We start from the raw sequence: 14,177 nt of genomic DNA on the forward strand, positions 1-14,177 counted from the left end.
ACAGGTTCGGCGCCGGAAGCAGTGGAGAGGCCGGGACCGGGGCTGGGGGGGGGGGGGGCAGGCCGGGCGTGCTGCGAGACCAGACTACGGGGAGCAGCCGGCCGGCTCGGTGGGCCGCTCGGCGGGCCGTACCCGTGTCGGCGCCGTCCATCCTGTGGTCGGGCGGCGGGCGGCGGCCCAGCTCCACGCTCTCGGCCTTGAAGAAGTGGTGGCGGGGCGGCGGCGGCGGCAGCTGCTCGGTGCGGGCGCGGCTGAAGGGTGCCCGCGAGCTCCGCCCCGGCCGCGGCTGACACAGGCCGGCCGGCAGCGACTCCGTGCTCAGAAACGTCTGACACAGCAGCTCTGAAAGGCAGCCCGTGTGGCGACGCTCACCGACGCCGCCTCGGCCTCTTTCAGCGCCGGCTGACCGGCCCGACCCTCGGAACACACGCACACACGCACACAGACACACGCACCCGCACCCGCACCCGCACACGCACACACAGACACACACAGAGGCTCAGGCTAAACAGGCACGCTAAGCAGGCACGACACACGCACACACACGCACGCACATGACTGGCCTAAGGCACACAGAGCGGCAGTCCTTCCGTCCCGCCCGCCCCTCCCGTATGAGGCGACTGGAGCGAAATAGGCGGTCCACAGCGCCTCCGGGCGAGCACTGGCAGTGGGCGGCGCTCACCTTGCTGCAGAGTGCGCCGGGGAGGGTGCTCGCCGTTGGCTGGCCGCCGCTGCTCGCCGGCAGTCTCATCGGCCGCCACCTCGTTGTCGTCATCGCTACCAGAGAGCGGCCGCTCGTCGAGCGTCGGCGACAGGTTCAGTTCGTCGGCCAGCGAGCCATCGGTCGGCAGCCGCTCGTAGATCTCCGAGCCGCTCCTGGCGGCGGCGACACCGGCTCCGGTCAGCCGACCGCCGCACTGTGGGGTTTTTATCGATCCTAGCACGAATTTATTTATATCTCGTCCTCCGCTAACTTAACTAATTTTATTTCACCTTCAAATGGTTAGGCTTAGGGTGTATGATCCCTGACAACATGGTTGGCTCTCCTGTTTGACCCCATCCCTCCCCCGCCCCCGCCCCACGGACTTAGCACTGAAGCGTTTTCGGCTAGCAATGCATCGTGGGCGTGGAAGCGTTAAAAAAGTAGAACGAAACTACAATCGTTTTAGAAGTAGATATTTGTTCATGTCTAGCCCAATCACCAAAAGGCATTTCGGGCTTAACCTTTGCACTTTGTTAGTCCTTGCACTTAAAGGGGGAGGGGGTCGCACAGACTTCTGTCCTCGACTTTTCGCAACTAACTCAAGCAAAACGTGGCGGATCACGACGAAACTTTCTATACCTTCGATTCGATCAATGTTACTCACACACTTAAAATTTCATGACCTTGACCTTAATAAAAATTTGACCTGTGACCTGTTTCACCAGACCATGTCAGGCTGGTACCGATTTGGCGCTTATCAGCGCACATTATCGGCGCGTTTTCAGTCTTGTTGTGGTTGTTAACTCTCCAAGGTATGAAATGCTGTTTGTTCTTTGCATTTTAAGGTCACGTTAAGGTTAAATCAAGGTCATTTACCTTAGATTACCTTAGTTGACTTTTTCAAGTTATACGATTTTTCTAGATGAGTGCTTGGAGCTTATTTCGAACTTAACACCCATTTGAAGATTTAAGTAGTTTTGGTGCCTAACGGAACATGCTACGAAGCCGTCAAAGGTAATCGACGCCTACCTTCTATGGATAGCCGGCAAGACACCTACTGGTCGGGCCTGACCTGACCCGGCCTAGCATGAAAACATCATCCTTGATCAAAACTAGCTTGAAATTCGTGATTAGCACCCCAAAAACCTCCAACCTCACTTTACAAAGTTACAACATTTTTCGATTTACCTATATCAAAGCTCTGTACTGAAGTTCAATAAGGTGAACATTGGCGGCGATAGCCAATAAAATGGACGCAGCGTTGCAAGGATGTTGTTGTTTTGTTCTAAAAGAACATTTGGCGATAGAAAAATAATGTCAACATGGTATCACCCCCTTCCTCCCTCCTCCCAACTCCTATATTGACCGGAAACCCCCAGGCGGTGTGCTACGGTCGGGTAACTCGCCGCGGCGCGGCCCGGCGGGGCGTAAGAAACCACGCGGCACCGTCTGCTTTGACGTCTCATAGTGACTGGTTTAGGCAAATTTCGGCAAAAAATGAGAGCTGCCCCCGATGCAGAAATTATTGGAGAACATTTTGATATACATTTCCACGCATAACACCGCGTATCAAACTTTGTAAGGCAATAGTTTGCTTGTCAACTCTCTGAATCAAGAAGCATTTTAACATTTTTAGCATTTCGGTCAAAAATTATACATTTGGATGAATTTTCGAAATTTTCGTGCATACCATCATCTTCCTTATAAGTCAAAGATAATGAAAACATGTCGCAACTATAACCTGCTGTTCAGGGAAACGAGTGAGAGGGCGTTTTATTGTAGTGTGCTTTTTCGCTGTATGCAGGTAGCACGACGCTGGTCAGGACGAAGCTATACTTTGAGATGTTTTTTGAGGCATAAGCAATCATTTTACAGACGATTTAAGGTGTGATTCGGATGCGCTGGACAATTCTACGTGGAATGAATAACAAAAAAGTGGAAATCGAAATACTTTAACTTGCCACTTAATGCGTGCTAGGATGGCATAAGTCCCCACGGTGCGCCGGCAAACACCACCGGCTGGCCCAGCAACAATTAACCCGCGCCGGGCCGGTGCTCCGCGACTTCCGCGCCGGGTCGCGGGGGGGGGGGCGTCTGAACACCCCCCCTGTCTAACCCCCTGTCTAACTCGGCTCCTGGGCCACGTAGCGATACGCGGCAAGCGGCATTCGAAAGAGCGTCAAAAATAATGACGGTAACACTTCGGTCATTTTTTGGGTCAGCTCAAAGGTCAGGTCGCCGACGCCAGAGGTCATCAAAGGTCAAATGTAGTCCATTTCAACAATTTTGGAAACTGCCAACGGCTAACTCGGGAACCAATAGAGCTACAGCGTCGCGGAAAAAAACGCATTCGATACCCTTTTACAGACATTTCTGATTATTGTTCTCAGATTTGACCTCAGGTCAACGGTTTAGCCTCCAGAGAGCAAAAACTGTAAAAATAGCCGTTTTCACAAAAAAGTTTTTCGGTAAAACCTTTAATTCAAGCAGGCCACGACATTATTTTTGCCAGCCTCGTGTTCCTCTCGTCGAGACGGGTCGAATGAACTATTCGCTGACCTTGAAAAGTCATTTTGAAAATTTGACCTCAGGTCAAGGCCATGACCTGACTGGAAATGGTAATGTTGCATATCAGTCGGTCCGTATCGTCGAGCTGAATACATCTGACGTGTTTTCATCGCTCTAGCACGTCTCTATCAAAAGTCATGGCCAAAAGCTGCTGGTGACCGTTCATCACCTGAAATAACCTCAGGGGCACACAGAGGGGTCACAGGTGCATTTTTCCGATTCAGTGTGTCATGTTTACCCATAACCCGATGTTTGAGAGGGTTTTAAACACAATTCGTCCACAAGAGGCGCATTTCAATTTTCTCCCATCGACTTATAATGGAGAGGTCGCAAAATTGACCTCATGACCTTAGGTCACTGATATTCAAATTCCGAGATAAAATTTTTGTATATTTTGTTACTCTTATCAATCGCTGACAGTTTCAAGGCGATCGTTCAGCCGCTGTAGCTCTGACGAGGATTGAAACATTTTCTGAGGTGAGGTCACTTGACGTGACCTGGTGACCTGACCTTGAAAGCCCTGGGTCTGAAATTTTCACAACATGTGCAGAAAAGATGCATGTACAGGTGTGCCAAAACCGGCGGCGCTCCGCGCTGCCGTTTTTGAGATATCTGCGAAAAACCGCATGGGGGTGTTCAAACACCCCCGGCCCGACGCGGGTTAAATAAACAAACGGTATTTACAGATGTTGAGAAGGAAAACCTGAAATGTAAATAGGTCAGTTTTGCTCAAGATAACCCAGCAATTCACCAATTCTACCAGGTATGAGAAGACCATTAACCCGGCGGCCGCTGGGCCTCCGCGCCACCCGCCGGCCGCTGGGGGGGGGGGGGCATATAGTTGCCCCCCCTTTACTTCTGCGACGATATCGTCGCAACGCGAAGAGATAGAGAAGCGAAACTTTGCACACATCTTCCTGAATACCTAGCCGACGTTGTGTCCAAATTTGGTGTCGATCCCATTTGAAATGACGTCACAATGACGTCATAAGTGAAATTGTAGATTTGCGACTCTCATATTCCTCACGATACATCAGATATATGGGACCGAATATAAAGGGTTGATTATAGGTCAGAAACTAGATGGAAGTGTAGTTAGATGTTTTAGGATGACAGCAGGTGCTGTCTAGTTCATTTACAGGTGAGTTTCATGCTCAGCGTCATCAGAAACGGTCCATATTGGAAAACGACAAAACTTTATGACGTCACTGTGACGTCATCTTAGGTGCTACAACCACCAAACTTTCCTCAAAGATTGCCTAGGTATTCATTTGAAGCTATGCCAAGTTTCACGTTCGTAGCTCATCAGGTTTCGGAGATATTTCACAAAACGTAAAGGGGGGCAACTTTATGCCCCCCCCCCCAGCGGCTCGTGGGTTAATGCCAGGAAACTATGGGTATTCATAAAGCAGGATATTTCTTTTTTTTGCGACCAAGGAGAGGCACCATATCCAGAGGTTCTTTGTAATCAAATCAAACCTAACCAAACCTGACCTAACCTTACCTACAACCTAAAACCTAGAACCTAAGACCTAGAACCTACACTACAGCCTAAAACTTAACTACAGCAACTCTCCTCGGTTGAAAAACAAGTGTGATGCCCGCTTTACTATTAACAAATTTTGTAGATACCTACCTAGACAGTTCTGATACAGCCACAAATATGAATCCAGAATCTCCCTTTGAGCTATAAGTAGGTATATGCAACACAATTTCCATTTAGGAAGAATATCAACGAACCTCTTATATGTACTCCCCTAATATAATTCTCAGGTCCAAAAGAGGTATCAAACAGCCTTTCTCAGAGTACTTTTGGGCTTTGGCCACTTTTGGCACTGTGCCATGTGATGACAGACTTCACAGAAGAGACGAATGAACTTGCAATATTCAGAATTCACATTTTCCTGTAACAAGTTCCTATTACGTCATTATCGTTTGACCAATGAAAAATCTCTATTTGAGCAATACCATAATTATTCCAGATTATTTTTTCATTTAAAGTCAGTTAGGCTAATGACGTAAGATATTGTCATTCTTTGGTAAAGTAATTTAAATCAAGACACGGATCAGGGCCATGAGGGGGCCATGTTAAACAACTCCAGCTTACGGTTTACGTCATTAAAATCAACGCTATAAAGATGACATTCATTTTTGATGTTTCATTTCTGATATGACATTTTTGAATTTACGGTAATATTTTTTACATTTTAAGCACACCTAAAAAATAAGCACTTGAAATGCTAAAAAAATGTTCGTAGTGAAGTAATCTTGGTTGAAACAACAATCATTGGTTGATTGACATGACGTCACTAGTCGTATTGACAGAATAAGGAGAGATATGGATATTCAAGGCCATCGGTCATTGACCTCTTCCCTCAGGTCTCATGGAATCTGTTTTGCATACCTGCTTTTGTGCATATTTCATTGTTTTATTTTGTTCATATTTCATCAAACATTGGTTTCAATAGATTGGTTTACCTTTAGCTATCCAAATACCAATGCCGTGCTTAATTGTTTTTAATGATTAGCTGGAAAGCTTCATGTGAATTATAATGAGAATTGTAATGTGGTAATGTATTGTTTATCATTTACGTCGCTATCTGTTTTTGCAAACTTACCTGTTGGCATTGACGTGTGAAAAATCTTTGTCACAGAATTTGCTCAATTTGTATGTGTAATATGCATTGATGTGCATCAGATTTGGTATTCATACCTTTTTGTACAGGAAAGCTGAAAGCATTTTGAGCACCTATGATGAGTATGAACTATGATCCCATTGGATTTCTCGACAAAATTGACAATACTTTATCCGCGCCCTTTTTAGTATTCCTCGATGCTGTCGTAAACCTCGCCGAGTTAGCACTCGTCTTTTTAGAGACATTGATCATTTCAGTTTGCTACATGACTTGCATCTTGTTGACTGGTCCGGTGTTTTTAGCTGTCCGTCTGTCACCGAGAAGTGGTCTTATCTCAGTCGCCGTTTGATTCGTGTCTTTGACCAGCATGCTCCGCTCAGATCAACCTGTATCAGGAATCCTTGTGCGCCAGCTGTCACCTCGGCGACCCTGTGTCTGATGGCGGAGAGGAGGGGTGTGTTGCGCCGTGAGGGAAGATCGCCGGCCTTCCACGCACTTGACAGGAGGGTGAGGGCGGCGATCCGGCACGACTGCCGGGTGGACATCGAGGCGAGACTGCGTGATAACGGTGGCAGCTCTCTTTACCGCATTGTCCGCCCGCTGGTCGCCGATAAGCGGAGTGACACCGCAACCCTCCCCACCGCCACGCCGGACGAGATGAAGGCAATTAGAAGCCTGCTAAGGGTAAAATGTCGCCGGCTGAAGCGGGATCGGCCGACGCGGGAAACGCGGCAATCACAATTTTGTGTTTACACACTCATAAGTCATAACTCAAGTTGTTACCGGCCGATTTTCAAAATTCTTTGACCATATGATTGCCTGTACATTTCTCAGTCTTCTCACCAAATTTGACGTGAATCTAATGTAATCAGCAGTAAGGAGCGCGATGTAAAGACGGAACCGTCCCGCCCCGGCACAGTCTACAATTCAGGCGGCGCGTAACGGCTAGCGCCGGACGCCGCGCCGCCGCCGCGGCAGGATGTTTGACTTTACACCGCTATTACTAGAAAAGTTGTGAACCGATTTTCTTATTTCTTGCACGAGAAGATCCGCAATTCAATTCTGGACAGGTAGCCAAAATTTCACTTAGGAAGGGGCTTCGAAACCACTCTGCTACCGGAAGGAGAAGAGATGCAGACAGACTGAGTATGGCCGGTAAGGTAGGAGGAAAACCAGGTCGGGTGGATGGATACCATAGAGCTGGAGTTTGGAAATTAGCAGTGAGTACGGAATGACGTCAAAGCATTTACTGAGGTCCAGAGGTCAGAGAAGGGAGATGAGACCACGGTCCGTGTTGGAAAAAGTGCGGTTGGTTACAGAGAGCAGAGCGGTTGGTTACAGAGAGCAGAGCGGTTGGTTACAGAGAGCAGAGCGGTTGGTTACAGAGAGCAGAGCGGTTGGTTACAGAGAGCAGAGCGGTTGGTTACAGAGAGCAGAGCGGTTGGTTACAGAGAGCAGAGCGGTTGGTTACAGAGAGCAGAGCGGTTTCGGTGGAGTGTAGAGAACGGAAACCGTGCTGGGATGAAGAAAGGAGGTGGTTGTCACCAGACATGTGCTTGGATCCGGAAAAATGGATCTGAGATCCGATCCCATGGATCCCGATCCGAGATCCATCCAGATCATAGATCCAACCCCTAAATTTTGTCGAGAGATCTACTGGGATCATAGATCTGACCCTTTAATTTTGTCGCTAGATCCACTCGGATCATAGATCTCGCTCCCCAATTTTGTCGTGAGATCCATTGGGATCATAGCTCATAGGTGCTCAAAATGTTAACAACTTTCTTTCATAAGAAGTTATGAGTACCAAAGTATGGTTAGAAACAAACAATCTTATTCAAAGGCCATATTAGTTAAGGCATCCAGTTACATTATTTTTTTTTTATTCAGGCCTCCCTCCAACGGGCACTTGTGGCCCAATTACAGGAGGGCTCCTCCTCCTCCTGGCCCTTGTTCCCCCACCCCCCAGGCTACGGCTGAAGTGGGAGCCTACCCCACACCTGGTGACACAGCCCGGGACGACGCCCGCGGAACGGGCGGAACCGGGAATCGAACCCGAAATCCGGCACCGCCCGCACCGCGGGTCGACGCCTTAACCGACTGCGCCACCAGGGCCGCCAATTATAATAAACATTATACAGAATACAAAATAAAGGAGGCTCATGACGGTCACAACTTGAGAGAATTGAGTGACATGAAGATTGTTCACATACCAACAGAAAAGTTTGCATCAACAATTAACATAGAGGTAAGTCAAAGTAATGACTAATGAACAATACATTACTAGGTACCTACCACATCACAATTCATGTTAGAATCTACATAATGATATTGATAAGACAATCTTGCATTAGACAACCATGAGGCTTTCCAGTTTCCAGCTAACACAATTGATTGATAAACAATAAAAGATGATACTGACACATGTGGCTTGGTTAGGTAAAGGTATTTCAATCTATTGAAAGAAATATTTCATAAAATAAACTGAGATATAAACAAGAGTATAAAAATATTCAACAGCGTGCGGAAGCGATGGGAAGCGAAATATCAATTGTAATGGCCTTGGATATTTACCGTAAAACGATTATTCAGTATCTAAATAGAACTCGTGACGTCATTTCAAATAACAAATGAGCTAAGCGTTCTACCTTCGAGTATAATGAAAATACTAGGTCGTTCAATAAGTAAGGTAAAATCACACGTATTTCAGTCCACATTTGGTGCAACGACACAAAACTAGCAACATATGTTTATTGAAATATCGTCTACAAATTGGCTATAAGCATTTGTAAGCAGGTCTCTTCGGCCAGCCTCCCCAGCCTTCGGAACTGGCACCTACATCCAATCGCCGTTCAGGCGCACGCGCTTATCCTAGCACTCCACCCGGCGTTGAAATCCTGCTTGGAAAACTCCTTATTGCTACTCCAAAGCCATGTCTTGATTATTTTATTGATTGCCTGATCAGTTGAGATTCCAACGTACACAGCAGGTTTTCCGGTGGTCCAAACAGATTCAAAAGGGACGGCGCCAGATCACGGCTGTACTTCAGCTTTCCTGTACTGCTAAAGCAAAGGCGATCTCACACTGATGCCTCGCTGGGCGTCTTTCTGTTGTTCAGCGAGCTCTTTCTGTATTAACCTCGTGATGACCTTGTAAATATCAAGCATATCTGATGATGCCTAGAACTGTTTCGACATAACCCTGTTAAGCAGTCACGCAGATGCTTCGGGTCTCCATAATCAGCTCCCCGACTTTACAGATTGTGCTGTGCCAAGTCCAGAGAGCCGTGCGGGCACAAGTCTACCTGCTCTAGAACTTTGTCTCTTACACTGCTGTGTTCTTGTTGAAATCGTACCAGCTGTTCACAAGCAAGCATTGCTAATGGCAAAAGCGTCATCAGCGTCAACTCACTCATTTTGAGGTGAATTTTGGCTCGCGTGACAAACCGGAGATTTTTAGAACGGAACTCTGCTGCATCAATGTTTTCACACCTACCGTGTTCGGACGATGAGCCAAACTCCCAAAAACAGTTTGGATGGTTGTGTAGAAAATTGTTCAAAGATTCAGATGGCATATTTGATTTTGTTTGAATTCCTCATATAAATGAACTATGGTACATTTTACCTTACTTATTGAACGACCTAGTAAATAAAAAATCAAACTGGAAATTCAAAAATCTCGAGTTTTTTCAACAGAATGTTCATTTTTTCTGCCTCACGTAATTTTACGATGCGATTGTTTGTGAATATCATCTTTGTAGCGTTGAATTTAATGACGTAAACGTAAGCTGAAACGGTATTACATGGCCCTGGCGCCTTGCATCTTTATTTTATTCACTTTTCAAAAGAATCACAATATCTTACGTCATTAGTTTGAAGGGCCTATTACGGGAAATCTTTTGGAATCATCACAGTTTTAGTCAAATTACGTTAGGCGGCACGGGCGGACATCGATAGCAGCGCCTCTATCGGTCACTAGGGAAAGCTGGGCTGTAGGCGACGATATACCGGCTGAGTTGTCACACGTTGAATAGGTTTATAGCCATCCGTCTTGTGAAAAAGTTGAACTTTTGCCTTTAATATTTCTACAGGCAATTTTAGAAGTGTCTTCACATGGATTACAAAACCGTTTAGATTATTGTATTCACTTCAAGCCTTCCTTATTGTTCTTGATGATGCGGGAACTATTTCTAATTAGTGTTTCTCTAGCTTAGTAAAAGAACATACTGTGCAAACGATGAAAAAAGCATAAATGGAAGATTTTAAATGCAATTTTCTCTAACAATTAATGGTAAATTCTCTACATATCAAGGAAAAGGTGCATGCTATTTGATAATTTAAAGTTCTTGGGGCCAGCTGTTTTCTTCTTTTCTTACGTCGCCCCAATGGCCGCGAATACACTTGTGATAACGCCTATCGAAGAGTTTTCATTGGTCAAACGATAATGACGTAATAAAACAATATTGCCAAAACGTGAGCTGTGAATTTCGTTTGTTTTTCTTTTGGGAGGCTCTCTCATAACGAAAGCACAAGCATGGCATCACACGTGGCAGTTGGTACAATGCCAAAAGTAGGTAATCTGAAGAAGTTGATACCATTTTTGAACTTTTAATTTTATTAGGAAAGTATTAGAGGTTGGTTGCTATTCTTACTAAATCGAAATTGTGTTGTACATACTAATGGCTCATACGAACATACTGGATTGGGATTTCATACCTGGCAGAAGTGGATTGCTGGATTATTTTTAACAAAACTGACCTATTTGGCTTCCAGGGCCCAATCTCACCAAGTGCGGTAAACTCAATTTGGGGTAAAATACCAAACTACCCCACTCCGTAACTACAAAAATACTGTCCCAAAATTAAATTTACATAACTTGGTGAAATTGGGCCAAGTGCCCAACCTCACCAAGTTAGTTTAACTAATTTCGGGGTAGTATTTTTGTAGTTATGGAGTGGGGTAGTTTGGTATTTTACCCCAAATTGAGTTTACCGCACTTGGTGAAACTGGGCCCAGGTTTGATTTCCTAACATCTGTCCATAGGCGGCGGAACAGGGGGGGGGGTGGCACCAGGGTACAGTGCCCCCCATTGATTTTGGCATTTTAACATAAGCCCTACTGGCGTTGCATGGAAAGAATGGGACCAAAATGAAAATCTGCAGTGCCCCGCTGCCACTCCATCTGTCTGTACTGTTTGTTCATTGAATTAAAGTGGTTGTAGCTTGTTGATAAGATTGTCATCAGTGCTGTCATGAAAAGGTTGTTACAATTGGTCACAAAAAATAGCAATGTGCATGTTCTTGGTTTATTTTAAATGTAGTACAAATGTTGTTAATTTAAATTCAAATTTAATGATGATGCCTAATGATTACAACTTATCTTAAAGGTAGTGTGCCACCTTTGAAAGATTTCCCATTTTATTTTTCCTAGGATAAGAAGCTTCTGTTTTTACCTAATATCGCAAAAAAAAAATCAAAAATGGGCCTGGAATAGTGCCTTTTTCGCCTAAAAGTTTTTCGGTTTTTAGATATGTATAACAACTGTAGTGGGCTCACCTGCAAACAGGCGTCGGGCAACAATCGCGAATGCGGCGCACTTGTGACAATAAGCAAAGGTCATTATAGTGTTACGACCATACGACGTACGGGAATGAGTTATCAGCTGTCTAATCGTAGACAACACAATGTCGAGCCTTAAACTGTAAGCCCGTATTGTATTGTTTCTTTTATTTGGCTGTCGAACATTATTTATGGTTTGAAATATGATTTTATGTAAAATAATTGATATGAAAAAGCCGTCTCTTAACCCTCTAGTGCCCCCGGTATCATATCTGTAAGTCAATTTGCAGAAAATTCGCCTGCTAATCATAGAGGTGAAAATTGTTGAAAACCCTGCTGTATCAGAAGTGGTACGACTTGGCAACCACCTGGTGGCAAAATTTTTAAGTAATGATTTCTCAGTTTCCCACCAGGTGATTTTGAAGAGGGTCAGTTTGTCCTTTGCCGAAAATCAATTTGAGATGCAAGTGTAAATTTAAGCATTTAGAAAACAGAAAATTAGTTATTTGGAAAGAAACTTGGTATACTGTGAGACAAATGTTCAACATATATCATAGTATGTTGCAAAACATCGCAACTTTTTCAGGGTGAAAGATATGGACCCCTATTTTTGGCGATACTAGATATGATACAGTGGGCATAGCACTCCAATATTTTCTATGAAATTTTCGCCGCTGCAACATACGGTGTGCCAATACCATAGTTTTCTCAGGTGATAAGCATTGCAATGGCCTGTAAGTCATTGCAAATGACGATGGTACAAGATGCATAAATTTGAGAAGTTCGCAGCTCTTGCGCCAGATAACTCTATTTCGCTCCAGACTTAAAATGTCATAACGATATTGGTACGCTTATGCCGCCTCTCATCCTTGTCAATCTTCCAACATCTAGCTTTCTATGAGTGGCCTTACATGCCTCATACATCTCGACTTTTCTAACGCTCATGGGAATATGGTTTTGCAACTGTTTGACGATGACAATAGTGAACTTTTTGATCTGCAGGACACTAGCAGACCATATCTTCTAAAACCACGTTAGGAATGACATGCTATCGATGACAAGCTTGTTGATTTCAAGGAACGATCATCCGTGCGAGCATTTATACTCGTGAAACCAAAAATTGAGACTTGATGTTAGGGACAGGAGGATTCAGCGGTCTCTTGCACAATTTCGATATTCCAACAGGGGTTGTGGACGAGCTTATTTATGTCTTGTGGGTCTATGTGTTAGCTGGGCATGGCTGAAGACTTGCATTAGCAGCCAGCCAGCATTTTTCATTCATATTGGAAAACGACTCACAATTTGTTTGCGATTCAAATCTCCTCTGTTCATCCCAGTATTAAGAGATTGGATGTGGAGTGGAAAACTATATCGTCATCCTCAGAGGAAGCTGGCTAAACGGGCTCGCCATGAAGACAGACTCCGGACCGAAGGGCGTGGTTCCTTTGATTTCCTATCTAAGAAGTAGGCAACCATGCACTGCTGCCAGGTTCCAGCAGGTGCCTGACACCTGGCAAGCATTTTCACTGCCAGGTATGTCATTTGTTGTCATATATTGACATATACCGCCAACTGTGGTAGCTGAGTGCCACTGAACAAAAAGGATTTATAGGTACTAAAACATGGATACTACTTTTGTACTGACCATAAGAATAAAAGTTAAAGTGCGGCATTGCGTAATGCGTATGCTCACCTCCATATGAGGTCAATGAATATTGTGCAAGTTCCTGCCGATCGGTGCACAGTTACCTGTACCTGTGTTGTCTGACACGTACAACGGTTATTGCACTGGTCAGTGCGCGGCTGTTATACTGACGCCGATGACATCAGGACCGCACGACCAGTCAAAGTACTAACTGACGATTCACAGGCTGGGAGTTTCAGTCACCCGAGATTGTCCGGCTATCATGAAGATAAACCAACATCGTCTTTGGCATTGATCCCGGTCCGTCGGCAGGCTGTCCAGCATTTTGCATCAGAACTGCTTCACTTCAACCACTTACCGCGAGCCAACTGTAATGTCTTCATTTCTATATCAAGTATGCATAACGCATCTACGTTTGAGAAGCACGGCCCACATGTCTGAATTATGAAAAAATTGCACAAGTGCAACGCGCTGTATCGTGGAAATTGAAGGAATAGAAAGAAGGCACTCGTAAATAGATGCCTATGATTAGCGTTGTTCCCTAAGCACCGACTGAAAGGACATTTTGATACAAGAAGGATGCCAATGAACTATTAAGAAAATGTTCTGATAAAAAGTGCACAGTAAAGGATGTCTTGTTGGCATTTCACACATTTTAGCTGCCACTTTTATCACTGAAATTTTTAATAATATATATTTTCTCATCTATGTCTTCACTTCCTTCTGTGTGGTCTGATACCACTAAAAATTACCAAGTGGAATGCCCAATGTATCATATTTGATACAAAATTTATTTCCGAAATTTGAACTGCGAAAAAATATTTGACTCCAGATTTCGAACAAGGGACCCAAAATGAATCATATGTCACAAGGTGCTAATTTTAGGAACCGTGGAACTATGTGTGGGCATTAGAGGGTTAAGTTATGACCCCATTTCACCACACGCAAGTGGCAGAAATGACAATGATCAGCTGACGCATTTTTCTTGGCCGAAGTCAGAGCGTGCGGCCCGACGCACCACGCGTATTTGGAAATTCCGACCTCGACGAGCATCAGAAGCCACCTAAC

The 14,177-nt window shown here is 44.9% G+C and overlaps 1 protein-coding gene across 7 annotated transcripts in view; it reads right to left on the minus strand.

Moving 5' to 3' along the window:
* LOC122383683 (rho GTPase-activating protein 190-like) overlaps positions 1–14,177 on the minus strand; it is a 406,057-nt gene that overhangs the window by 121,689 nt on the left and 270,191 nt on the right. For 5 of the 7 annotated variants that reach the window (XM_043370373.1, XM_043370389.1, XM_043370396.1 and 2 more), the window contains exons 17-18: positions 683–876; positions 133–342 (exon numbers count right to left, since the gene is read on the minus strand). In XM_043370373.1, coding sequence (XP_043226308.1) covers positions 133–342; positions 683–876 — 404 coding nt within the window. The remainder of the gene's footprint in view (positions 1–132; positions 343–682; positions 877–14,177) is intronic. The other 2 variants (XM_043370415.1, XM_043370406.1) reach the window with 1 other exon arrangement.

This window comes from Amphibalanus amphitrite, unplaced genomic scaffold (assembly GCF_019059575.1).
Source record: "Amphibalanus amphitrite isolate SeventyFive unplaced genomic scaffold, NRLGWU_Aamphi_draft 000013F_arrow, whole genome shotgun sequence".
Classification (NCBI taxonomy): Eukaryota; Metazoa; Arthropoda; class Thecostraca; order Balanomorpha; family Balanidae; genus Amphibalanus; species Amphibalanus amphitrite.